The sequence below is a fragment of the Bubalus bubalis genome, chromosome 1 (genome assembly GCF_019923935.1).
Source record: "Bubalus bubalis isolate 160015118507 breed Murrah chromosome 1, NDDB_SH_1, whole genome shotgun sequence".
Taxonomy (NCBI): Eukaryota; Metazoa; Chordata; class Mammalia; order Artiodactyla; family Bovidae; genus Bubalus; species Bubalus bubalis.
Window position 1 is genome coordinate 167,028,430 of NC_059157.1, and position 27,849 is coordinate 167,056,278.

General features: G+C 37.1%; 1 protein-coding gene across 1 annotated transcript in view; it reads left to right on the top strand.

The window, feature by feature from the left end:
• Positions 1–9,734: 9,734 nt before the first annotated feature.
• LOC123466004 (phospholipid scramblase 1-like) overlaps positions 9,735–27,849 on the top strand; it is a 55,738-nt gene continuing 37,623 nt past the window's right edge. Inside the window, exons 1-3 of the mRNA XM_045166330.1 lie at positions 9,735–9,816; positions 26,143–26,302; positions 27,729–27,771. Coding sequence (XP_045022265.1) covers positions 26,210–26,302; positions 27,729–27,771 — 136 coding nt within the window. The 5' untranslated portion in view covers positions 9,735–9,816; positions 26,143–26,209. The remainder of the gene's footprint in view (positions 9,817–26,142; positions 26,303–27,728; positions 27,772–27,849) is intronic.

Sequence of the window (27,849 nt, forward strand, 5' to 3'; positions counted from 1 at the left end):
TAAATTAATTATACTGTAAATTATATTTTATTAAATCTAATTATTTCTCACGTAATAAGTGATGTTATTTTGCAAACACTGTATATTTGAGAACTAATATTAACATAATTTCAGTTTCATTTACAATTATGTTCAAATAATAATATAAAAACCAAGGAAAGTAAATGTGTTTGTTTTATATTCAGGGATCCACACTATATGAAATTTTTGATAAACTAATCTGCTAATGTAAATAAAATCTTCATATCGACAAGGCAATAAATTGCCATTTTTGACAGTTTTCAGCGAACAAAGAAAAACATGATTCTGTACCAAAAAGGACACATTTTAAAAACTCACTCTAAAACTGGGATATCGTTATAATTTTTGAAGTAACCATTTACACATGAAATAGCTCCTATATCCTATCATTTACAAAACACAGAAACCTTGATATTATTCTATGTATTAAATATAACATACCTACTCCTTTGCAGGGCTTCCCTGGTGGCTCAGTGGTAAAGAACCTCCCGCCAATGCAGGAGAGGCAAGTTCAATCCCTGGATTGGGAAGATCTTCTGGAGAAGAAAGTGGCAACCTACTCCAGTATTCTTGCCTGGGAAATCCCATGGACATAGACTGGCAGGCTACAGTCCATGGGTTAGCGAAAGAGTTGGACATGACTTAGTTACTAAACAACATCAGCAACTCTTTTGCAGGGTAAAAACTTCAATAGAAATCTAATATGAAGTGTACCAATAATCAAATAAGTGAAATTTTAGAATTGTTAACATGTTTTCTTATACATTTGATTTTCTAAAGAATCAGTGAACAAATAATTCAGGTGGTATTCTGAACCCTGTACCTCTCATTATCTTTCAAACTCCTTAAAAGGAGCCAAAGCATATGACATCATTAGTAAAGCCAATACTAGTACTAGGAAATAGGATTTCTATCTATCAGAAAGTTAGAGGAATTTTTATACTCTGTCTTGTAGAGAAAATTGAATTGTGTGAAATGTCCAAACCACAATTTACTTCATGCAAAGGAAGTGTGTTTAATAAGTAAGAGCTTAGGAGGTTGGGTCCCAAGATGGCAGAGGAACAGGATGGGGAGACCACTTTGTCTCCCACAAATTCATCAAAAGATCATTTGAATGCTGAGCAACTTCCACAAAACAACTTCTGAACGCTGGTGCAGGACACCTGGCACCCAGAAAGGCAGCTGACCTTTCAATTGGAACTCTTCAAGCCATAAGGGAATGGCAGAACATACATAAAGTGATGAAAGAGAAAACCTACAACCAGGATTACTATACCCAGCAAGGATCTCATTCAGATATGAAGGAGAAATCAAAAGCTTTACAGAGAAGCATAAGCAGAGAGAATTCAGCACCACCAAACCAGCTCTTCAACAAATGCTAAAGGATCATCTCTAGACAGAAAACACAGAAGAGGTTTATAAAATCAAATGCAAAACAAAAAATAAATGGCAATAGGATCATATTTATCAATAATTGCCTTAAATATGAGTGGGTTGAAAACCCCAACCAAAAGACAGAGACTGGCTGAATGGATACAAAAGTAAGACCCCTATATATGCTGTCTACAAGAGACCCACCTCAAAACAAGGGACACATACAGACTGAAAGTAAAGGGCTGGAAAAACATATTTCATGCAAATGGAGACCAAAAGAAAGCAGGAAGAGCAATACTCATATCAGACTCATATAATATAAAATAGACTTTAAAATAAAAACTGTGAAGAGAGACAAAGAAGGACACTACACAATCATCAAAGGATCAATCCAAGAAGATATAACAATTATATATGAACCCAACACAGGAGCACCTCAATACGTAAGGCAAATGATAACAAGTACAAAAGGAGAAATCAACAGTAAAACAGTAATAGTGGGAGACTTTAATACCCCACTCACACCTGTGGATAGATCAACCAAACAGAAAATTAGCAAGGAAACACAAGCTTTAAATGATACAATGGACCAGTTAGACCTAATTGATATCTATAGGACATTTCACCCCAAAACAATGAATTTCACCTTTTTCTCAAGTGCACACAGATCATACTCCAGGAGAGATCACACCATAGGCTATAAATCTAGCCTTGGTAAATTCAAAAAAATCGAAATCATTTCAAGCATCTTTTCTGATCACAATGCAGTAATATTAGATGTCAACAACAGGAAAAAAAACTATTAAAAATACAAACACATGAAGGCTAAACCATATGCTTCTGAATAACCAACAGATCACAGAAAAAAATCAAAAAAGAAATCAAAATATGCATAGAAACAAATAAAAGTGAAAACATGACAACACAAAACCTACAGGATTTGGTAAAAGCAGTGCTAAGAGGAAGGTTCATAGCAATACAAGCTTACCTCAAGAAATGAGAAAAATATCAAATAAATAACCTTACACCTACAGCAACTAGAAAAAGGAGAAATGAAGAACCCCAAAGTTAGTATAAGGAAAGAAAAAAAATAGTGCAGAAATAAATGAAAAAGAAGCAAAGGAGACTATAGCAAAAATCCACAAAACTAAAAGCTGGTTCTTTGAGAAGATAAATAAAATAGATAAACCATTAGCCAGACTCATCAAGAAAAAAAGGGAGAACAATCAAATACAAAATCAGAAAGGAAAATGGAGAAATCACAACAGACAGCACAGAAATACAAAGGATTACAAGAGACTACTATCAACAACTATATGCCAATAAAATGGACAACTTGGAAGAAATGGACGAATTCTTAGAAAAGTATAACTTTCCAAAATTGAACCAGGAAGAAATAGAAAATCTTAACAGACCCATTACAAGCACAGAAATTGAAACTGTAATCAAAACTCTTTCAACAAACAAAAACCCAGGACCGGATGGCTTCACAGGTGAATTCTACCAAAAATTTAGAGAAGAGCTAACACCTACTCAAACTCTTCCAGAAAATTGCAGAGGAAGATAAACTCTCAAAGTCATTCTATGAAGCCATCGGTACCCTAATACCAAAATCAGACAAAAAATGCCACACAAAAAAGAAAACTACAGGCCAATACCACTGATGAACATATATGCAAAAATCCTCAACAAAATTCTAGCAAACAGAATCCAACCACATATTAAAAAGATCATACATCATGCCCAAGTGGGCTTTATTCCAGGGATACAAGCATTCTTCAATATCCACAAAGCAATCAATGTGATATGCCACATTAACAAATTGAAAGATAAAAACCATATGATTATCTCAATAGATTCAGAGAAAGCCTTTGACAAAATTCAACATCCATTTATGATAAAAACTCTCCAGAAAGCACGCATAGAAGGAACATACTTCAGCATAATAAAATCCATATATGATAAACCCACAGCAAACATTATCCTCAATATTGAAAAATTGAAAACATTTCCCCTAAAGTCAGGAACAAGGCAAGGGTGCCCACTCTTACCACTACTATTCAACATAGTTTTGGAAGTTATAGCCACAGCAATCAGAGAAGAAAAAGAAATAAAAGGAATCCAGATAGGAAAAGAAGTAAAACTCTTACTGTTTACAAATGACATGATCCTCTACATAGAAAGCCCTAAAGACACCACCAGAAAATTACTAGAGCTAATGAATATAGTAAAGTTGCAGGATAAAAAAATTAATGCACAGAAATCCCTTGCATTCCTATACAGTATCAATGAGAAAACAGAAAGGGAAAATAAGGAAAAAAAATCTCATTCACCATTGCAATGAAAAGAATAAAATACTTAGGAATAAATTTACCTAAAGAAACAAAAGATCTATATATAGAAAGCTATAAAACACTGATGAAAGAAATCAAAGAGGACGCAAATAGATGGAGAAATATATACCGTGTTCATGGATCAGAAGAATCAATATAGTGAAAATGAATTTACTGCCCAAAGCAATCTATAGATTCAATTCAATCCCTATCAAGCTACCAAGGGTATTTTTCAGAGAACTAGAACAAAAAATTTCACAATTTGTATGGAAACACAAAAAACCTCAAATAGCCAAAGCAATCTTGAGAAAGAAGAATGGAACTGGAGGAATCAACCTGCCTGACTTCAGACTATACTACAAAGCTACAGTCATCAAGACAGTATGGTACTGGCACTCAGACAGAAATATAGATCTATGGAACAAAATTGAAACCCCAAAGGTAAATCCATGCACCTATGGACACCTTATCTTTGACAACGGAGGCAAAAATATACCATGGAGAAAAGACAATCTCTTTAACAAGTGGTGCTGGGAAAACTGGTCAACCACCTGTAAAAGAATGAAAATAGAACACTTTCTAACACCATACACAAAAATAAACTCAAAATGGATTAAAGATCTGAAATTAAAGACCAGAAACTATATAACTCCTAGAGGAAAACACAGGCAGAATGCTCTCTGACATAAATCACAGCAAGATCGTCTATGATCCACCTCCCAAAGTAATGGAAATAAAAGCAAAAATAAACAAATGGGACCTAATTAAACTTAAAAGCTTTTGCACATTGGAGGAAAATATAAGCAAGGTGAAAAGAAAGCCTTCAGGATGGGAGAAGATACTAGCAAACAAAGCAACTGACAAAGAATTAGTCTCAAAAATATACAAGCAGCTCATGCAGCTCAATACCAAAAAAATAAACAACCCAATCAAAAAAATGGGCCAAAGAACTAAACAGACATTTCTCTGAAGAAGACATACATATGGGTAACACACACATGAAAAGATGCTGAACATCACTCATTATCAGAGAAATGCAAATCAAAACTACAATGAGGTACCATCTCATGCCAGTCAGAATGGCTGCTATCAAAAAGTCTGCAAACAACAGATGCTGGAGAGGGTGTAGAGAAAAGGCAACCCTCTTACACTGTTGATGGGAATGTACACTAGTACAGCCACTATGGAGAACACTGTGCTGCTGCTGCTGCTGCTGCTAAGTCACTTCAGTCGTGTCCGACTCTGTGTGACCCCAGAGACCGCAGCCCACCAGGCTCCCCTGTCCCTGGGATTCTCCAGGCAAGAACACTGGAGTGGTTGCCATTTCCTTCTCCAATGCAAGAAAGTGAAAAGTGAAAGTGAAGTTGCTCATCGTGTCCGACTCCTAGTGACCCCATGGACTGCAGCCTACCAGGCTCCTCCATCCATGGGATTTTCCAGGCAAGAGTACTGGAGTGGGGTGCCATTGCCTTCTCCGGGAGAACACTGTAGAGATTCCTTTAAGAAATAGGAAATAGGACTGCCATATGACCCAGCAATCCCACTGCTGGGCATACACACTGAGGAAACCAGAATTTAAAGACACACGTGTGCTCCAATGTTCTTTGCAGCACCATTTACAATAGCTAGGACATGGAAGCAACCTAGGTGTCAATCAGCAGATGAATGGATAAGAAAGTTTTGGTATATATACACAATGGAATATTACTTAGCTATCAAAAAGAACACATTTGAGTCAGTTCTAATGAGGTGGATGAAACTGGAGCCTATTATACAGAATGAAGTGAGTCAGAAAGAGAAACACCAATACACTATATTAATGTATATATATGGAATTTACAAAGATGGTAATGATGACCCTATATGTGAGACATTTGTAATTAGCCTCCAATTAAAATTAAGTAATTAATTAAAAAAATAAATAAGAGCTTAGGGGAGAGACTTCCTTTCATCCACAGCAGAACTGAACACCACTAGGTTCTAATGTTGAGAACATTGGGATGGCAGAGGAGCTGCAGGAAAAGTCATGTCCAGACCACCTTTCATTAGCCTAAATAATTCACCAAATGCCAGATTCCTATGATGAAGTGTAACTGAGGCACTCACATTCAGTTTTTATTTAGTACAGACAGTGTACCAGGTACCATGAGGTACAGCTGGATCCTAGTGGTATTAGTTATGCTAGTTAGAGAAGGAGGGCTTTCCGAGCTGTCAGGTACCACAGTCAACCCCAAAAGACGTCAGAGGTACAGATGTTATCTCTGTATAGCTATATCTTGCTTTCATTTTCTCCCTCCCCTTCCTCCCATATTCTTCCTTCCTTTACTTTACATAGGACCCAGGATCTCTGGTTATGTAAAGTAAAACTGCAGTTAATCTGAAAGATTCCTCTGTCTTCAACTGTGTAAGTGAGATTTAAGCAGAAATCCACACACCATCTACAGGACTCATTTAAGTTCAAATACTAGACAAATACCTTCTAATTAAATATTTACAAAGAGAAAAATGACCAAATATGAAAGATTAGACATTTAAATCAGAAAAATACTATGAATTACAATAAATATCTGATTTGTAATCTCTGATTTTTGAGGGAATGCTGCATATTGGAACAGGCAATAGGAAAATGAGAACATTCTGATGTAGCAAAAGTATGATGGAAGAAAGATACCACAATAAAAAGACGGATTTTAGAACTTCTCCAGCAAGTCTAACAAAGTGTAGACAGAAAAGGTGATTTTTGAGGAACAGATATATCAACTTTGGGCTTCCCGGGTAGCTCAGCTAACAGAGAATCTGCCTGCAATGTAGGAGACCCCAGTTCGATTCCTGGGTTGGGAAGATGCCATGGAGAAAGGATAGGCTACTCACTATTCTTGGGCTTCCCTGGTGGCTCAGGTAATAAAGAATCCACTTGCAATGCAAGAGACTTGGGTTTAATCCCCGAGTTGGAAAGATCCCCTGGAGGACAGCATGGCATCCCACTCCAGTATTCTTGCCTGGAGAATCCCCATGGACAGAAGAGCCTGGAGGGCTACATACAGTCCATGGTGTCATGAAGAATTGGACACAACTGACCAACTAAGCTCATTACAGTACATACCAACTTACAACCAGAATTCCAGAAGGAAAAAATTAGATAGAACCAAAATAATAATTTTTTAAATTAATTTTTTATTGGATAATTGCTTTACAAAATCTTGTTGTTTTCTGTCAAACCTCAACATGAATCAGCCATAGGTATACATATATCCCTTCCCTTTTGAACCTCCCTCCCATCTCCCACCCCATCCCACCCCTCTAGATTGATACAGAGCCCCTAAGAATAATTTTTATAAGTAAGAAACCTTATTTGCTACCAGGACTGACTACTCTTCCAGTCGAATGAATTTATCATATATCAGAAAAATTCATGGAAATACCTATTTATGATTATTTATTAACAAAACAATTATTATATGTCTGCAGGAGGGCAGACATTGTCAGACCTTAGGAGAATGGTTTCTGTGGCTTAAAATTCATGACCTTCCCACAGTCTAGTTAATTTTTTTACTTCATCAATAAGGTTCAATCAATTCAGCACTGTTTAATCACAAATATTTAAAAGATCAAAGGATATGAGACAAAGAAAAATCTTAGAAAGGTACTGTGTGCCCCCATTTCCCAAGCCTGCCTTTGAATAGAGACCTTACCACTGCAGAGGTTCTGTCCCTCAGAATGATGTGACTTAGAGTCACTGACTCATTCAGGACATCGACTCATTCAGAACTGGCTATCCTTCTCACCCTGAAAAGAACAAAAGAAAAGCATCACATCTCAGGTCATCATGCTGCCCACCAAGTCCTAGCTCTTTGCTTATAAGTATCATTCTCTACCCAAACTGGGCTCTTTGAGAAATGAGCTGAAATGAGATCAATTTCTCAGCTGATCAATGAGAAATGAGCTCTTTGATCCTAGAACTGAAGCAGGGAAAACTAAAAGATAAGCCTCAAGCAAATTATGGAATACCAAGGAAGTGCTCAAGGAATGAAGATGGAATATCAAATGAATAATTTTGAAAGGGCTCCAACCAGCAAAATTAAGGACAATTTGAGCATCAAAATATTTTATTAGATTATTACCATTTAATAAATTAGGATACCATGTGTCCTTATAGATATAATAAATGTAAAAATGAAAACTTTAATGAGGAAACAGATATAGTTTTGAATTACTCTCTCATGAAATCTTTTCAATTTTTAAGGGGAAAATATTAACTTTTCCAGCACAGCCTAGCAGGCCCCACTATGATCATGTAATCAAAGTGATCATTGTCAATAAGAGAACAAAGTAAATTGATAAGATTCAGTAAGATAGAGCATCAGGAGTTGTGATATGTAGTTTAGCATAGCACACAGTGAAGTAATATTTCCAAGTTTTATTGAAATATAATTTATATATAACATTGTATTAGTTTAGATGTGCAACATGATGATTTATGTTCATATTGCAAAATGATCACCACAGCAAATTTAGTTAACATCCATCCCCTCATATTTAATTTTTTTTCCCTTGTGATGAGAATTTTAAGATTTCCTCTCGTAGCAACTTTCAAAATACATGACACAGTATTGTCAACTATAATCACCATACTTTGGCCACCTCATGTGAAGAGTTGACTCATTGGAAAAGACTGATGCTGGGAGGGATTGGGAGCCGGAGGAGAAGGGGACGACAGAGGATGAGATGGCTGGATGGCATCACCGACTGGATGGACATGAGTCTGGGTGAACTCTGGGAGTTGGTGATGGACAGGGAGGCCTGGCGTGCTGCGATTCATGGGTTTGCAAAGAGTCAGACATGACTGAGTGACTGAACTGAACTGAACTGAATGTTTCAAAACTTGAAATATACTGGATTTTCAGTGAGACATAATATCTCTGTATTTCCTTTAATTACTCATTCATGTCAGTTCTCTGAAACCTGTGATGCAGGTTACTGAAACCAAGAGGGTACAATCCTGCAATGCTCGTTTGATCTTTCTGGGTCTAGAAAAAGGAAAGATTTTCAATGTTTTAATCTGGCTGCGGGGTCATGTGTTGCTATTGGCCTGTACCCTTTAGGCTTTCTCATTTCCCCCAGGCAGAAGTTAGGCATCCAAGCAGCACAGTTCCTTTTGGACTAACGGCATTTTTTACTAAGTGACAGCCTTTATCATGGTCTTTTCCCAAAGTAGTGGTCAGTGGGACTTCTCTGTCTCTCCTGAACAGAGTGTGAAGTGCTAAACTCTGCCCCTATTTTCAGGGGAATTGACATCATGGATAGGGGACAGATGGCAGTTCATGCTCACATCCATCTAACAAGCCCCATCCCTTGGCTCATGGTAGTTCACAAACGTTGTGTTGTGCTGACCATTGTTAAGATTAGCCAAAAGGCTCATGCCCAAGAGAAGCTTATCGCAGTATCCCTATCACTCTGCCTCCGGTCCTCATACAGCAAAGGCACTTTCTCTTTTCCATTTTGAATACCTTTCACCCCTTTTTTTGATATACCAACCTCGTTACCTCTTCCCTTACCCAAAGCCTGACACCAAATGCGATGTCCTAATTCACACTCCAATTTGTCTTTCTCCCTTGCATATACATTTGAAGGGGAGCTTTTCAAGAACATCCCCCTGCACAAGGAGCAAAAAAGGGGAATCAATACAACAGAAGACTACATACATACTCTGACACCATTTTACCGATTGTAATGTAATTTTAAAAATTCAATGATTGTTGTTCAATATAGAGCTTTAGGGTCTTTAGCTACCAATAAGCCCATGAGGAAGTGGCCCCAGCTTGGTCAGTTATTCAAATAAAGTGTGGGTGGCACTGGGCATCCCCCTTTGTCCCTATGCTGCCACTCCAGGACTGCAGGAGAATCACAGCTTTACGTCCTACTACACATGTGAGTATTCACAGAACTAAGTAACTTCAAAGTTCTGAATGGAATGTTTATTGTTATGGCTGTTTGGATGTCCCATCTCAGAATCTTCCTCACAGCAGCTCTGGCAAACTGTGGGTGTGAGCCAGATGAAGGACCAGGCCTCCTCAAACTCCCCTCTCAGGTAGCTATTTTGCATGGAATGTCTAGAGACTAATGTGTTTTAACTGTTGGCATCATAACTGATGTCTATCCTATCTTTATGTCTATGGTCCTATTCATGATCTATCTGTTAAAGACGATAACTCACCTTAGGAAACTAGTCTTCAGGCAAACGAGTCTCTAACTTGGCCGATGTTTCATTGATGATGTTCTGATATAAGTGAAAATCTTGCTTCCTTTCTGGAGATGACACCCAGTTTTCTGGGTTTTGGACAAGTCTCTGAGATTCCCACTCAGGAGTTCAATATCAAAAGTTGAAAGCTGAGATTTATATCTGGAGAACAGGAAAACAAATACAATGCTCATGAGTAACCAATCTCCAATCTAATATGATTTCTGAATTCTAATCAGCCATCTGTATAAAATATATCTGCCCCTGCTTGAGCCTCTTCTTCCTGCCCATATTCATTTACTCCATCCATACCCTCTGCCCCTATTTAAGGAACTATTTCAATTACTCCTGCTGTTCCTCTTCTTCAGAAGAAGATGTTAGATCTAGCTTCCCTATTTCTCCCTATTTATAATTATTGGTGCCAACAAAGCATCTTTGAGTCTCATATTTTGATTTGTAAAACTGGGATGAGACTAGAATGGCATTATTGAAGTGGCAAAATCAGTTTTCTACCATATTCCACACAAAGAAGACTGATTTTCATTAGTTCAGTTCAGTCACTCAGTCGTGTCCGACCCTTTGCAACCCCATGAATCGCAGCACACCAGGCCTCCCTGTCCATTACCAACTCCTGGAGTTTACCCAAACTCATGTCCATCGAGTCGATGATGCTATCCAGCCATCTCATCCTCTGTCATCCCCTTCTCCTCCTGCTCCCAATCAGCATCAGAGTCTTTTCCAATGAGTCAACTCTTTGCATGAGGTGGCCAAATATTGGAGTTTCAGTTTTAGCATCAGTCCTTCCAATGAAAACCCAGGACTGATCTCCTTTAGAATGGACTGGTTGGATATCCTTGCAGTCCAAGGGACTCTCAAGAGTTTTCTCCAACACCACAGTTCAAAAGCATCAATTCTTCTGCGCTCAGCTTTCTTCACAGTCCAATTTTCACATCCACACATGACCACTGGAAAAACCATAGCCTTGACTAGACGGACCTTTGTTGGCAAAGTAATGTCTCTGCTTTTGAATATGCTATCTAGGTTGATCATAACTTTCCTTCCAAGGAGTAAGCATCTTTTAATTTCATGGCTGCAATCACCATCTGCAGTGATTTTGGAGCCCCAAAAAATAAAGTCTGACACTGTTTCCACTGTTTCCCCATCTATTTCCCATGAAGTGATGGGACCAGATGCCATGATCTTTGTTTTCTGAATGTTGAGCTTTAAGCCAACTTTTTCACTCTCCACTTTCACTTTCATCAAGAGGCTTTTGAGTTCCTCTTCACTTTCTGCCATAAGGGTGGTGTCATCTGCATATCTGAGGTTATTGATATTTCACCTGGCAAACTTGATTCCAGCTTGTTCTTCCTCCAGCCCAGCATTTCTCATGATGTACTCTGCATATAAGTTAAATAAGCAGGGTGACAATATACAGCCTTGACATACTCCTTTTCCTATTTGGAACCAGTCTGTTGTTCCATGTCCAGTTCTAACTGTTGCTTCCTGACCTGCATATAGATTTCTCAAGAGGCAGGTCAGGTGGTCTGGTATTCCCATCTCTTTCAGAGTTTTCCACAGTTTATTGTGATCCGCACAGTCAACGGCTTTGGCATAGTCAATAAAGCAGAAATAGATGTTTTTCTGGAACTCCCTTGCTTTTTTCCATGATTCAGCGGATGTTGGCAATTTGATCTCTTGTTCCTCTGCCTTTTCTAAAACCAGCTTGAACATCAGGAAGTTCACAGTTCACATATTGCTGAAGCCTGGCTTGGAGAATTTTGAGCATTACTTTACTAGCATGTGAGATGAGTGCAATTGTGGGGTAGTTTGAGCATTCTTTCTTTGGGATTGGAATGAAAACTGACCTTTTCCAGTCCTGTGGCCACTGCTAAGTTTTACAAATTTACTGGCATATTGAGTGGAGCACTTTCACAGCATCATCTTTCAGGATTCGAAAGAGTTCAACTGGAATTCCATCACCTCCACTAGCTTTGTTCGCAGTAATGCTTTCTAAGGCCCACTTGACTTCACATTCCAGGATGTCTCACTCTAGGTGAGTGATCACACCATCGTGATTATCTGGGTCATGAAGATCTTTTTTGTACAGTTCTTCTGTGTATTCTTGCCACCTCTTCTTAATATCTCTGCTTCTGTTAGGTCCATACCATTTCTGTCCTTTATCGAGCCCATCTTTGCATGAAATGTTCCCTTGCTATCTCTAATTTTCTTGAAGAGATCTCTAGTCTTTCCCATTCTGTTGTTTTTCTCTATTTCTTTGCACTGATCGTTAAGGAAGGCTTTCTTATCTCTCCTTGTTATTCTGTGGAACTCTGCATTCAGATGCTTATATCTTTCCTTTTCTCCTTTGCTTTTTGCACAGCTTTTTTCACAGCTATTTGTAAGGCCTTCCCAGACAGCCATTTTGCTTTTTTGCATTTCTGTTCCATGGGGATGGTCTTGATCCCTGTCTCCTCTACAATGTCATGAACCTCCATTCATATAGTTCATCAGGCACTCTATCAGATCTTGTCCCTTAAATCTACTTCTCACTTCCACTGTATAATCATAAGGGATTTGATTTAGGTCATACCTGAATGGTCTAGTGGTTTTCCCCACTTTCTTCAATTTAAGTCTGAATTTGGCAATAAGGAGTTCATGATCTGAGCCACAGTCAGCTCCTAATCTTGGTTTGCTGACTGTATAGAGCTTCTCCATCTTTGGCCGCAAAGAATATAATCAATCTGATTTCGGTGTTGACCATCTGGTGATGTCCATGCGTAGAGTCTTCTCTTGTGTTGTTGCAAGAGGGTGTTTGCTATGACCAGTGCGTTCTTTTGGCAAAACTCTATTAGCTTTTGCCCTGCTTCATTCCGTATTCCAAGGCCAAATTTGCCTGTTACTCCAGGTGTTTCTTGACTTCCTACTTTTGCATTCCAGTCCCCTATAATGAAAAGGACATCTATTTTGCCTGTTAGTTCTAAAATGTCTTGGAGGTCTTCACAGAACCGTTTAACTTCAGCTTCTTCAGAGTTACTGGTCAGGGCATAGACTTGGATTACTGTGATATTGAATGGTTTGCCTTGGAAATGAACAGTGATCATTCTGTCATTTTTGAGATTGCATCCAAGTACTGCATTTTGGACTCTTTTGTTGACCATGATGGTTACTGCATTTCTTCTAAGGGATTCCTGCCCACAGTAGTAGATATAATGGTCATCTGAGTTAAATTCACCCATTCCAGTCCATTTTAGTTCTCTGACTCCTAGAATGCCGACATCACTCTTGTCATCTCCTGTTGACCACTTCCAATTTGCCTTGATTCATGGACCTAATATTACAGGTTCCTATGCAATATTGCTCTTTACATCATTGGACCTTGCTTCTATCACCAGTCACATCCAGAACTGGGTATTGTTTTTGCTTTGGTTCCTTCCCTTCTTTCTTTCTGAAGTTATTTCTCCACTGATCTCCACTAGCATATTGGTCACCTACCAATGTGGGGAGTTCCTCTTTCAGTATCCTATCATTTTGCCTGATTTTGATAGTCACTCATGAATGAGAATACCTTGTGTCAAGCAGTTAAGCAGAGATTAACTCCTTAATTAACTAACACACTATTGGAGCCAGAGATATCAGAGATTGGGCACATTGAAGAGGGTAAGATATTTACTTTATCCACATCACCTGTTCCCAAGGTGGCAAAGCTCAGTACCAAGGGAGCCATTCTTGGCTATGATTTTTCACAGCAAGCAAACTCTGTCATCAGAGTGGGTACCTAGATTCCCCAGATGTGCAGGAAGCTGAGAGAGCAACCTATTCAGAATACTGAGTTGTGTAGAACAATTAGGGCACAGCTAGGTGACCTGTACTAGGGCTCTTGGATGACAACACAAGGACATGGATCCTACTAACTTCAGCATAGATTCTATCAGAAAGCCCACCTGCTAGCCCCTGAGGATACCTCACATAAAGATCCCACTCATCTGGCCCACAGGTACCCCCAATACTTCATGTGCCTCACCTATTCACATCCCTACCCTGTGTCCAGATACTGTGCCTGCCCGCATTTGCAGATGGCTAGTGAGTAGGAAGAGAAAGGAAGCCTGACAATGCAAGATTTGAGAAAAGAAATCACACAAACTCTGGCATTCAGCAGCATCCTAAGGAAAGCAAACAAGAGACTGTTGGTACCTGGTTGGCTTTGCAGGATAAAGAGAAGGCATAAAATCTTAAGAATTAATCCCCCTCCCCCCACGGAGAAGGCATATTTGTAAAAAGGTCTGAGCAAGCCTCAGAATCTCTAATAGGACTGTCAAAAAATATTTCTCTCCAGAAAAAGATCAGTAAAGACTGAAGGAGTTGACTGATGCTTCAGGTACAAAGAGCAATGTAAAACTTCGAGGAACACGAAAATCAAGGAAACATGAAATCACCAAAAGAATGCAATAATTTTGTAGTAACCAAATCCTCCAAAATGGAGGTCTATGATTTGCCCAATAAAGATTCAAGACAGTTCCTTTAAAGAAGCTGGGTGAAATACACAAAAAACTGAAAGACTAATGATATTAGCAAAACAGTATGTGAACAAAAGGAGTTTATCAGAGAAAAATCACAAAAAGAACCAAACAAAAAACAGAGCTGAACTTCCAGGTATATATTTGAAGGAAATGAAATCATTATATCAAAGAGATATGGCCGTGCCTACAGGCTTAGTCGTGTCTGTCTAATTGGGACCCTTTGGACTGTAGCCCTCCAGTCTCCTCTGTCCATGGGGTTTCCCAGGCAAGAATACCAGAGTGGGCTGCTATTTCCTTCTCCAGGCATCTTTATGATCCAGGGATTGAACTCGCTTCTCCTGTGTATCTTGCATTGCAGGCAGATTCTTTACCCACTGAGTCATCAGGGAAGCCCTATCAAAGAGATACCTACACTTAATTTTCTTTCATTTTTAAAAATTGTTTATTGAGATATAATTAACATGATGTTTTGTATGTTTGAAATGTATAATGTATTGGTTTGATATGTATATGTTGCAATATGATTACTATAGTAGCATTAGTTAGTACCTCTATTATATCATAGTTATAATTTCTTTTTTGTTTTGAAAATAATTAATTTACTCTCAGCAATTTTGAACATTTATATAGTGTTTACTATAATCACTATATATTGTGCATTAGTCTCCAGAACTTATTTATCTACTAGTTGCAAGTTTGTATACATAAATAACATCTCCCCAATTCCCCAACCCCTAAGCCCTTGGTAGGTAACCACCATTCTACTCTCTGGCTTTTCATGTTTGATTTTTTTTTTAGATTTCACATATAAGTGACACTATATAGTTCTCTTCTATCTCTGTCTGAATTATCTTTCTTAACATAATGGCCTCAAGAAACACCCATGTTTTTAAAGACTTAAATATAAGGCCAGAAACTCTAAAGTTCTTAGAGGAAAACAGGCAGTACACTCCCTGACATAAATCACAGCAAGATCCTCTAAGACCCACCTCCTAAAATAATGAAAATAAAAGCAAAAATAAACAAATGGGACCTAATTAAATTTAAAAGCTTTTGTGTAGAAAGGAAACCATAAACAAGGTGAAAAGACAACCCTCAGAATGAGAGAAAATAATAGCAAATGAAATAACTGGAAAAAGATTAGTCTCCAAAATATATGCAGAGCTCGTGCAGCTCAATACCAGAAAAACACATAACCTAATCAAAAAGTGGACAGAATACCTAAATAGATATTTCTCCAAAGAAGACATAGAGATGGCTAATAGACACAAGAAAATAAGCTCAACGTTGCTCATTATTAGAGAAATGAAAATCAAAACTACAATGAGGTATAATCTCACACCAATCAGAATGGCCATCAATAAGAAAATCTACAAACAATAAATGCTGGAGACGGTGTGGAGAAAATAGAACCCTTCTGCATTGCTGGTGGAAAAGTAAATTGATACAGCCACTATGGAGAACAATATGGAGATTCCTTAAAAAACTAGGAATAAAACTACCATATGACCCAACAATCCCACTACTGGCTATATACCCTGAGCAAACCATAACTGAAAACAGAAACACGTACCCCAGTGTTCACAGCAGCACTGTGTGCAATATCTAGGCCATGGAAGCAACCTAGAAATACATCAATAGATGAATGGATAAAGAAGTCATGGTACATATATACAATGGAATATTACTCAGCCATAAAAAGAAGTGCACTTGAGTCAGTTCTAATGAGGCAGATGAACATGGAGCCAATTATACAAAATTAGAAAGAGAAAAACAAATATCATATATTAACACATATATACAGAAGATGGTAGTGAAGAATCTATGTGCAGGGCAGCAATGGAAACATAGACAGACATAGAGAACAGACTTGTGGATACAGTGGATGCATATACATTACCATATGTAAAATAGATAGCCAATGGGAATTTGCCGTATGATGCATGGAGCTCAAACTCAGTGCTCTGTGACTACCCAGAGGGGTGGGATGGGATGGGAGGTGGGAGGGAGGTTCAAGAGTGAGGGGACATAGTATGCCTATGGCTGATTCATGCTGATGTATGGCAGAAACCAACACAATATTGTAAAGCAATTAACCTCCAATGGAAAAAAAAAATTTTTCTTTTTAAAGACACATCCATGTTGTTACAAATGGCAGACTTTCCTTCTTTCTCACGGATGAATAATATTCCATTCCCTAGGAGAAGGCAATGGCACCCCACTCAAGTACTCTTGCCTGGAAAATCCCATGGACGGAGGAGCCTGGTAGGCTGCAGTCCATGGGGTCACTAAGAGTTGGATATGATTCAGCGTCTTCACTTTCACTTTTCACTTTCCTGCATTGGAGAAGGAAATGGCAACCCACTCCAGTGTTATTGCCTGGAGAATCCCAGGGACGGGGGATCCTGGTGGGCTGCCGTCTATGGGGTCGCACAGAGTCAGACACGACTGAAGCGACTAAGCAGCAGCAACAGCAGGATAAAAATATCTATATAGATACCTCACATCTTTTCTATTCATTTATTCATTGATGGATACTTTTGCTGTTCAAATATGTTGGCTATTGTGAATAATGCTGCAGTGAATGTGGGTATGTAGATCTCTTTGAGATACTGATTTCAATTCCTTCAAATATATACCCAGGATTAGAACTACCATTGAATACGGTAGTTCAATTTTTTTTTAATTTTTGGAGGAGGCTCCAGTTTTTCATAAGGCTGTACTAAGTTACATTACCACCAACAGTGTAAGTTTTCCCTTTTCTCCATATCCTCGCCACAATTTGTTATCTCTTACCTTCTTAATAAAAGCCATCTTAACAGATGTGAGGTGCTATCTCACTTTGGGTTTAATGTGCATTTCCCTGATGATTAGAGATAATGAGCACCTTGTCATATACCTATTGGCCATTTGTATGTATCTTTTGGTAAAATGTCTATTCAAGTTCTTTGTTCATTTTAAAATTGGATTATTTGCTTTTCTCTGTTCAATTGTATGAGTTCTGTATATATTTTTGCACATTAGTTCATTATCAGATACATGGTTTATAAATATTTTCTGCTAATTTGTTAGATGTCATTTCCATTATCATTTTCTTTCTTATGAAGAATCTCTTTAATTTAGTCCCACTTGTTTATCTTAGTCTTTGTTGCCTTTTCTTTTATAACTTACCCAAAATATCACTGCCTAGATATCTTGGTATCTCTATACTTCACTTCACTCAATTTAGTCACTCAGTCATACCTGATTCTTTGTGACCCACTGGACTGCAGCGCGTGAGGCCTCTCTGTCCATCAACAACTTCTGGACTTTACCCAAACTCGTGTCCATTGAGTCAGTCAGGCCATCCAACCATCTCATCCTCTATTGGCCCCTTCTCTGCCTGCCCTCAATCCTTCCCAGCATCAGGGTCTTTTCCAATGAGTCAGCTCTTCACATCAGGTGGCCAAAGTATTGGAGTTTCACCTTCAACATCAATCCTTCCGATGAAAACTCAGGACTGATCTCCTTTAAGATTGACTGGTTGGGTCTCCTTGCAGTTCAAGGGACTCTCAAGAGACTTCTCCAGTACCACAATTCAAAAAAATCAGTTCTTTGGTGCTCAGCTTTCTTTGGAGACCAACTCTCACATCCATACATGACTACTGGAAAAACTATAGCCTTGATTAGATGGACCTTTGTTGGCAAAATAATGTCTCCGCTTTTTAATATGCTATCTAGGTTAGTCATAACTTTCCTTCCAAGGAGTAAGTGTCTTTTAATTTCATGGATGCAATCACCATATGCAGTGATTTTGGAGCCCCCAAAAATAAAATCTGACACTGTTCCACTGTTTCCCCATCTATTTGCCATGAACTGATGGGACTGGATGCCATGACCTTAGTTTTCTGAATGTTGAGCTTTAAGCCAACTTTTTCACTCTCCTCTTTGACTTTCATCAAGAGGCTTTTTAGTTCTTATTCACTTTCTGCCATAAGGGTGGTGTCATCTGCATATCTGAGATTATTGATATTTCACCCAGCAATCTTGAATCCAACTTGTGCTTCATCCAGCTAGGCATTTCTAATGCTGTACTCTGCATATAAGTGAAATAAGCAGGGTGACAATATACAGCCTTGATGTACTCCTTTTCCTATTTGGAACCAGTCTGTTGTTCCATGTCCAATTCTAACTGTTGCTTCCTGACATGCATATAGGTTTCTCAAGAGGCAGGTCAGTTGGTCTGGTACTCCCATCTCTTTCAGAATTTTCCACAGTTTATTGTAATCCACACAGTCAAAGGCTTTAGCATAGTCAATTAAGCAGTAATAGATGTTTTTATGGAACTCTCTTGCTTTTTCAATGATCCAGCGGATGTTGGCAATTTGATCTCTGGTTCCTCTGCCTTTTCTAAAACCAGCTTCTACATCTGGAAGTTCATAATTATTGTATTGTTGAAGCCTGGCTTGTAGAATTTTGAACATTACTTTGCTAGCATATGAGACGAGTGCAATTGTGCAGTAGTTTGAGCATTTTTTGGCATTGCCTTTCTTTGGGATTGGAATGAAAACTGACATTTTCCAGTCCTGTGGTCACTGCTGAGTTTTCCAAATTTGCTGGAATATTGAGTGCAGCACTTTCACAGCATCATCTTTTAGGATTTGAAAGATTTCACCTGGAATTCCATCAACTCCATTAGCTTTGTTTGTAGTTATGCTTTCTAAGGCCCACTTGACTTCACATTCCAGGATGTCTTGCTCTAGGTGAGTAATCACACCATCATGATTATCTGGGAGGTGAAGATCTTTTTTGTACAGTTCTTCTGTGTATTCTTGCCACCTTTTCTTAATATCTTCTGCTTTCTTAGGTCCATACCATTTCTGTCCTTCATTGAGCCCATTTTTGCATGAAATGTTCCCTTGGAATCTCTAATTTTATTGAAGAGATCTCTAGTCTTTCCCATTCTGTTGTTTTCCTCCATTTCTTTGCATTGATCGCTGAGGATGGCTTGCTTATCTCTCCTCGGTATTCTTTGGAACTCTGCATTCAAATGGATATATTGCTCATTTTCTTCTTTGCTTTTCACTTCTCTTCTTTTCACAGCTATTTGTAAGGCCTTCTCAGACAGCCATTTTGCTTTTCTGCCATTCTTTTGCTTGGCAATGTGTTGCTCCCTGTCTCCTGTTCAATGTCATAAACCTCTGTTCATAATTCATCAGGCATTCTATGAGATCATGTCCATTAAGTCTATTTCTCACTTCCACTGTAATATCATAAGGGATTTGATTTAGGTCATACCTGAATGTTTTAGTGGTTTTCCCCACTTTCTTCAATTTAAGTCTGAATTTAGCAATAAGGACTTCATGACCTGAGCCACAGTCAGCTCCTGGTATTGTTTTTGCTGACTGTATAGAGCTTCTCCATCTTTGGCTGCAAAGAATATAATAAATGTGATTTCAGTGTTGGCCATCTAGTGATGTCCATGTGTAGTGTCTTCTCTTGTGTTATTGGAAGGGGGTGTTTGCTATGACCAGTGTGTTCTCTTGGCAAAATTCTTTTAGCCTTTGCCCTGCTTCATTCTGTACTCCAATACCAAATTTGCCTGTTACTCCAGATGTTTCTTAACTTCCTACTTTTGCATTCCAGTCCCCTATGATGAAAAGGACATCTTTTTTGGGTGTTAGTTCTAAAAGGTCTTGTAGGTCTTCATAAAACTGTTCAGCTTCAGCTCTTCAGCATTACTGGTTGGGGCCTAGACTTGGATTACCGTGATATTGAATGATTTGCCTTGGACCCAAACAGAGATCATTCTGTCATTTTTGAGATTGCATCCAAGTACTGCATTTCAGATTCTTTTGTTGACTATGATGGCTACTCCATTTCTTCAAAGGGATTCACAGTAGTAGATGTAATGGTCATCTGAGTTAAATTCACCCATTCCAGTCCATTTGAGCTCGCTGATTCCTAGAATGTCTACATTCACTTTTGCCATCTCCTGCTTGACCACTTGCAATTTGCCTTGATTCATGGACATAACATTCCAGGTTCCTATGCAATATTGCTCTTTACAGCATCGGACCTTGCTTGTATCCCAGCCACATTCACAATTGGGTGTTATTTTTGCTTTGGCTCCATACTTTCATTCTTTCTGGAGTTGTTTCTCCACTGATCTCCTGTAGCATATTGGGCACCTACTGACCAGCGGAGTTCATTTCTGTGTCCTATTTTTTTTGCCTTTTCATATTGCTTATGGGGTTTTCAAGGCAAAAATACTGAAGTGGTTTGCCATTCCCTTCTCCAGTGGACCACATTTTGTCAGAACCCTCCACCATGACCCATTTGTCTTGGGTGGCCCTACGTGGCATGGCTTAGTTCCATTGAGTTAGATAAGTCTGTGGTACATGTCTCTAAGGTATCAAGAATCTATCCCCCTATTTTTTTTTCTTCTAAAAGTTTTATAATTTCAGGCCTTACATTTAAATCTTTGATTCATTTTGAGTAATTTTTGTGAGTTGTGTATAAGCACTCAGTTTTATTCTTTTGCAGGTGTATATATAGCTTTCCCAAAATCATTTATTGATGAGGCTGTCATTTTACATTGAGTAATATTGGCACTCTTCCCTGCTTATATGCCAATACCATGTTTTTTTAATTATTATGGCTTTTAATATAGTTTAAAATCAGGAAGCATGATGCCTCCAACTTTGTTGTTCCTTCTCAAGACTGATTTGGCTATTCAGTGTCTTTTGTAGTTCCATGAAAATTTTAGGATTGTTCTTTCCACTTTTCTGAGAAATGCCATAAGAATTTTTATTAAGATTGTATTGAATCTGTAGATTGCTTTGAGTGGTGTGGACATTTTAACACTACTGATTCTTCCACTTTGTGGACATGGATTACTTTTCCATTTATTTGTGCCTTCTTCAACTTGTTTCATCACTCCTATAGTTCTAAGGGTTCATGCTTTTCATTTCCTTGGTAAAATTTATTCCTAAATATTTTATTAGTATAAATGGGATTGCTTTTTTAATATCTCTTTCAGAGAGTTTGCTGTTAGTGTATATAAATGTAACTGATTTCTGTATATCACCTTTGTATCCTGCAACTTTACTAAATCCACTTACTATTTATACTATTTGGAGTAGTTTGTAGGCTTTTCTATGTGTAAGATTATGTCATCTATAAACAGATAGTTTTGCTTCATCATTTCCAGTATGGATACTTTTTACTACTTTTCTTTTATTACTTTTATGTAGCTTCCCATAAGTTTGTCTATGCTGTTATTTCCATTTTAATATATTTTAATATATTTTTATTTTTCCTATTATTTCTTTGACCCATTGATTGTTCAGGAGCATGTTTAACCTTCATATATTTGTGAATTTTTCAGTTCTTTTCCTGATATCAATTTCTACATACCATTGTGTTTGGAAAAGATCCATGGTATGATTAAAATCTTAAACTTGCTAAGACTTGTTTTATGACTCATCTTGCAAAACATTTTATTGCATCATTTTCACTGCAGTATTATTAACAATATCCAAGATATGGAAACAACCTGAGTGTTCACTGGAGGATTCATGGATAAAGAAAATAATGCTATAAACACTGGAAGAGAAGGTGAAGAAAAGTGAACCCTCCCACACTATTGGTGGGAATGTAAATTGGTTCAGCCATTGGGGAAAACAGTATGGTGGTTCCTTAAAGACTAAAAATAGAGTTACCGTATGATCCAGAAATCTCACTTCTGGGCATAGATCCAGAAAAGACAAAAACTCCAATTATAAAAGATGCATTCACCCCACTGTTCATAGCCTGGGTACTTTAGCAGACAGCTAATAGAAATGTAGTTATTAAGATGCTGATGTTGAGGGCTCAGGAGGAAGTGAGGACAACATACTTTAGAGAATACCTATACTATCATAACCAGACTGTAGGTAGAAATACGTACATTTAAACACTGCTGGTGAGGAGACAGGAATAAATGACAAAATATGTTATTGGAAACCTGAGGAATGGGTGTTCTCATTATAGAGTGACAGAATGCCTAGCTGAATTGTGTCCTGGAGTTACGTGAAAAGAAGAATTTGTAACCAATGAAATTGGATATTTAGCTGAGGAGATTTCCAAGTAAAGTGTTGAGGGTATACACAAAGAAAGTCCAGGCCCAGATGACTTACTTGGTGAATTCTACCAAACATTTAAAGAAGAATTAATACAAGTTTTCCACAAACTCCTCAAAACATACAACAAGAGATACTCTTTTCAAATTATTATTGAGAACAGTATTACTTTGATGGTAAAATCAGACAAAGATATTATAGGAAAAGAAAGCTATACATCAAAAAGTTTTTTTTTATTAATTTAACACAAAAATTCCCAAGAAAGTATGAGCAAACCAAATCCAGCAAGATAGAAAAAGAATTACATAACAAGGATAAGCAAGCTTTATTTCAGAAATGCAAGGTTGATTTGAAACTGAAATCAGTTAATATAACACACCATATAAATAGAATAAAATACAAAAGGAGATAATCATCTCAACAGACACACAAAAGCACTTGAAAAAAAGTCAAACACCCATTTGTGAGCTAAAAAAAAAAATAAAAGAACTAGGAATACAAGGAAAATTCCTCAACCTGGTAAATAACATCTGCCAAAAACAAAACAAAGAAAAGCAAAACCCACAGATAACATCATATTAAATAAAGCCTGTTTTCCCTATAAATTCAGTAACAAAACACAGATATTCCTTCTACTTCTACTCAGCACCATGCTAGAGGTTCTAGTCTGATCAAGTAAGCAAGAAAATGAAATAAAAAACATGTAAATTGGAAAGAAAGAAGTAAAACTTTTTCTATTTGTAGACGGTATTGACAGAAAATCCAAAGGGCTCCACTAAAGCAAAATTAGAATTAAGTAAGTTCAGTAAAGCTGCATTACTTAACATAATTGAATCAAATCAATTTTAGTTGTATAAAACTGCAGTGAACTGTACTAAAAATAAGAAAATAATTTTATTTACAATAGCATCAAAAATAAGATACTTAGGAATAGTTTTTTAAAGATGTACAAAGTTCTGAAAATCAGAAAATATTATTGAAAGAACTGAAAAAGAACTAAATGAATGGAAACACATCTAATGTTTATTGATAGGAAGTATTGATATTGTTAGAATGACAATACTTCCTAATACAATCAACAGATTCTATGAATCTCAGAATCACAGGTAGCTTTTTTGTAGATACTGACAAAATTACCCTAAAATGTATGTGGAAACTCAAGGGATCCATAATACTCAAAGCAATCTGGAGAAGGAACAAAGTTGAAGGACTCATTCTTCTACATTTCTAAACTTACTACAAACTAAAGGAATTAAGACACTGTAGCTGACTTAAGGTGGGCATATGTATCAGTGGGACAGAATGAGTCCAGAAAAACACCCTCATGTTGATGGCCAACTGATTTTCAACAAGGATGCCAAAACAATAGGGAAAAATATCTTCCACAAATAGTGCTGGAACCACTAGATATTCCTATGTACAAGAAAAGTTGGACTTCTACCTCACAGTATACACCAAATTTAACTCTAAAGGGATGAAAGATCCAAATGTAAGAGCTAAAACACTATTAGAAAAACCAGAGGAATAAATCATTCTGATTTTGGACTAAAAAGTGATCTCTTAAATATGACAGCTATTGTACAAGCAAATGACAACAAAAATTTTGTACTACACCAAAATATAAACATTTGTGCTTAGTGGACATCATCAAGAAAGTTAAAGACAACCTACAAAATGGGAGAAAATATTTGCAAATCTTATGTTTTATAATGGGATTTAAAAACTGGCACAGTTCAACAATAAAAATACAAGTATTCAATAACATAAGCAAAAAATGCATAAGAATTTAAAGAGAGAGTTCTCCAAAGAAGATATACAAGTGGCCAATAACACATGAAAAGTTGCTTATGAACATTTGTTCAGGTTCAGTTCAGTTCAGTCGCTCAGTCGTATCTGACTCTTTGCGACCCCATGAATGGCAGCAGGCCTCCTTGTTCATCACCAACTCCTGGAGTTTACTCAAACTCACGTCCATCGAGTCGGTGTTGCCATCCAGCCATCTCATCCTCTGTGGTCCCCTTCTCCTCCTGCCCCCAATCCCTCCCAGCATCAGAGTCTTTTCCAATGAGTCAACTCTTCACATGAGGTGGCCAAAGTACTGGAGTTTCAGCTTTAGTATCATTTCTTCCAAACATTAGTTAGGATAATGTAAATCAAGACCACAATGAGATACAACTTCACACCCATTATAAAGGCTATAATCAAAAAGATAGACAATAAAAGTGCTGACAAGAATGCAGAGAAATGAGAATGCTCATATTTTGCTAACAGGAATGTAAAATGGACTAGCCACTCTGGAAAATATCCTATAGACATCTCCAAATTTAAACATATAGCTATTACGTGACCCAATTAAACTAAAAAAAAGAAAAAAGAAAGAAGAAGAAAGAAAAAAAGAAAGAACATAGCTCTTCAGTTTGCATTTTCCTCTTTTCCTAGGATCCTTTCTTTACTTCTCTTTACGTCAACTCTCATTTCATAGCCTGATTCTTTAGACTGCAACCTATTATTTAAAACTCACTTTTGTTTCCAGTAATAAATATTTTTCCAAAATACCTCTTTCTCTCACTACAACTGATAGTCATGTCTTACATTAATGTTGTGATGTCTTGTTTGTTTTTTTAAAATGTATCAATACCTGAGAGTAAAACATATATTTGCCCCAAAACAAAGTAAGCAAATTCTTCAATACTTTTAATGTGTTTATTGTCAGTATTAGAATCATCTTTTTAAACTTTGAGCTGGAAGCATGGGTTTGTAAATTTATTTCATAAATTTAATCCTCATGCAGGCTGAAGAAAATACAGAGAATAATGAGAATTTAATAAGTGCCAGTTAGAAAATTTTGATTCCATATATATTTGTTCTGTTTGTTAGAATCATGGCACTAGAGATAGAACCCCAAACCTCATTTTTAAATAGTTTATCTGGTCTTTATGCAGGATAAAATTATGCAGGTCTTCGTGTCCATCATAACATATCCCTCAACAGTGGAGGGGAAATGTTTATCCAGCCACTGTCAAATGATTCTGAGCCTAAAATTTAATTCTATTTAAATAACCTCATGCAAAGAGTTGACTCATTGGAAAAGACTGATGCTGGGAGAGATAGGAGAAGGGGACGACAGAGGATGAGATGGCTGGATGGCATCACTGACTCGATGGACGTGAGTCTGAGTGAACTCCGGGAGTTGGTGATGGACAGGGAGGCCTGGCATGCTGTGATTCATGGGGTCACAAAAAGTCGGACACAACTGAGCTACTGAACCGAACTGACTGAAATAGATCAAGGCCACATAGGAATGTGTAACAATTTACACTCAGTTTATTACTCTTGCATTAACTGGGGACTTCTTGTAGTTTTGAGGTTCCTTTTTTTTTTTTCCTTGAGAGATTCTGTAAATAAAACCATAAATATTTCAATTGAGAACACTTTAAAAATAAAATATGGATGATGTTCACCATTTAATTTAATGCTTACCATTAAATGAAGAAAAACTAAACCTGAATTGAGGTTGATTCCTGCCTCTAACCATGTTAATATTTCTGTAATGTTAGATTTTGAAGACAAAAGGAGAAATCTTTCCAATCTGTCACAGTCTGGAGTATTCATATAAACTAGATTATGGCTTTTTGTAATATACAACCCAGGACACATTGGATGCAAACACCAGGGTCAACAGCCAACTGTCCACCTGGATTGGAATATTTGACTCAGGTACAATAGTGTGTTTCTTAATTTAGTTGATGGAAAATAATATGAAGTTAGATAGTTTCAAAATATTATTTGTTACTGGAAAATATTTTTACTATAGATTAAAATACTACACTTGTAACTTCAAAAATTTTACATTTTATTTTAGTTTCTGATTGAGGCAGTAAACATAATTTAAATACAGTCATTTCTTTGGAGAAAGAAATGGCAACCCACTCCAGTATTCCTGCCTGGAAAATCCCATTGACAGAGGGTCCTGTCAGGCTACAGTTCATGGGGTTGCAAAGAGTCGGACATGACTGAGGGACTGAGCACAACCCTCAGCATCCATGGGGGATTGGTTTCAGGACCAGCCTGGCAGATACCAAAACCACAGGATTCTCAAGTCCCAGAGCCCACCCTCTGAATATGTGGTTTGGTGTCCACAGATACAACCAACTGTGGATCATAAACAGGGCATGGTCAGAGATTCGCTGAATCTGCGTATATAGAACCAAGAACTGCATGCTGATTATATAGTTACTCAAAAGAATCTGCTTATAAGCAGACCCTAATAGTTCAGACAGTGTCTCTTAAGGCCCAACTATGGTAAAACATTGTTTTTTTTTTTTATAAATTTATCATCTGGTAAACTTATTTACACATAAATACCTACTTTTTAAAACAGGAACCTGGATTTTGGGAATGTAAGTAAAAATGATTTAAGGACTGTTCAGTTCATCTAATGCTTAGATAGTAGAAACCTGGTTTACGAATGTAAAATATGAGCACTAATATTAGAAAAATATCTATTCTCCACCAAATTTAATGATACAGAATTACTATCTTTGTGACATCAATTCTGATTTAATTTCCTGTAGTGCTGTCTCTGAATAATAAACTTTGGCATTTCACATTACTAATTACTGTCTACATCTTATTTTTTAACTTTTTAAAAGTGAAACAGTATGCATGTTCTTTCTTTAAAAGATTACTTACATTTTCAGTGCTTAATTGTAAATTTGTTGCAAACACTAATATAAATCTAATGTCATTTTTCAATATGGGCAAAAACTACAATAAACTTTTTACTTTAAATTACAATACAGATATTTCTCTCTGAATTTCAAAAATATATTTAATAAAATTATTTAAATTTTTTTGTGAACAATAATGTTGAGACAGTAACAATAGAGCAAAGAGAATACACTTTATAGATTATCTGATAATATTTTGTCATTCCCTTTTTCTATGGTAAAAAAAATATTAAAACCACACTTAGACTCATATAAAGGTATGATATTTGACAGAAAAAAATTAGAACTGTTGATAATAAATCAATTACTTTAAATATCCTAAATGTAAGTAGGAATGTATATAAGTGTTGTTATGTTCTTTAAATTTAGTTTGATTACTCCAGTCCACATATGTTTATTTTCTACTGTAATAGATAAATCACTTATTCGTGTGTCAACGTTTTGATCTTCTGGAAGGTATGTACCAAATGCACTGATATAGTAATTCTTAAATATGTAATTTGTTTTGCTGTAGATCTACCGCTACCTATAAAT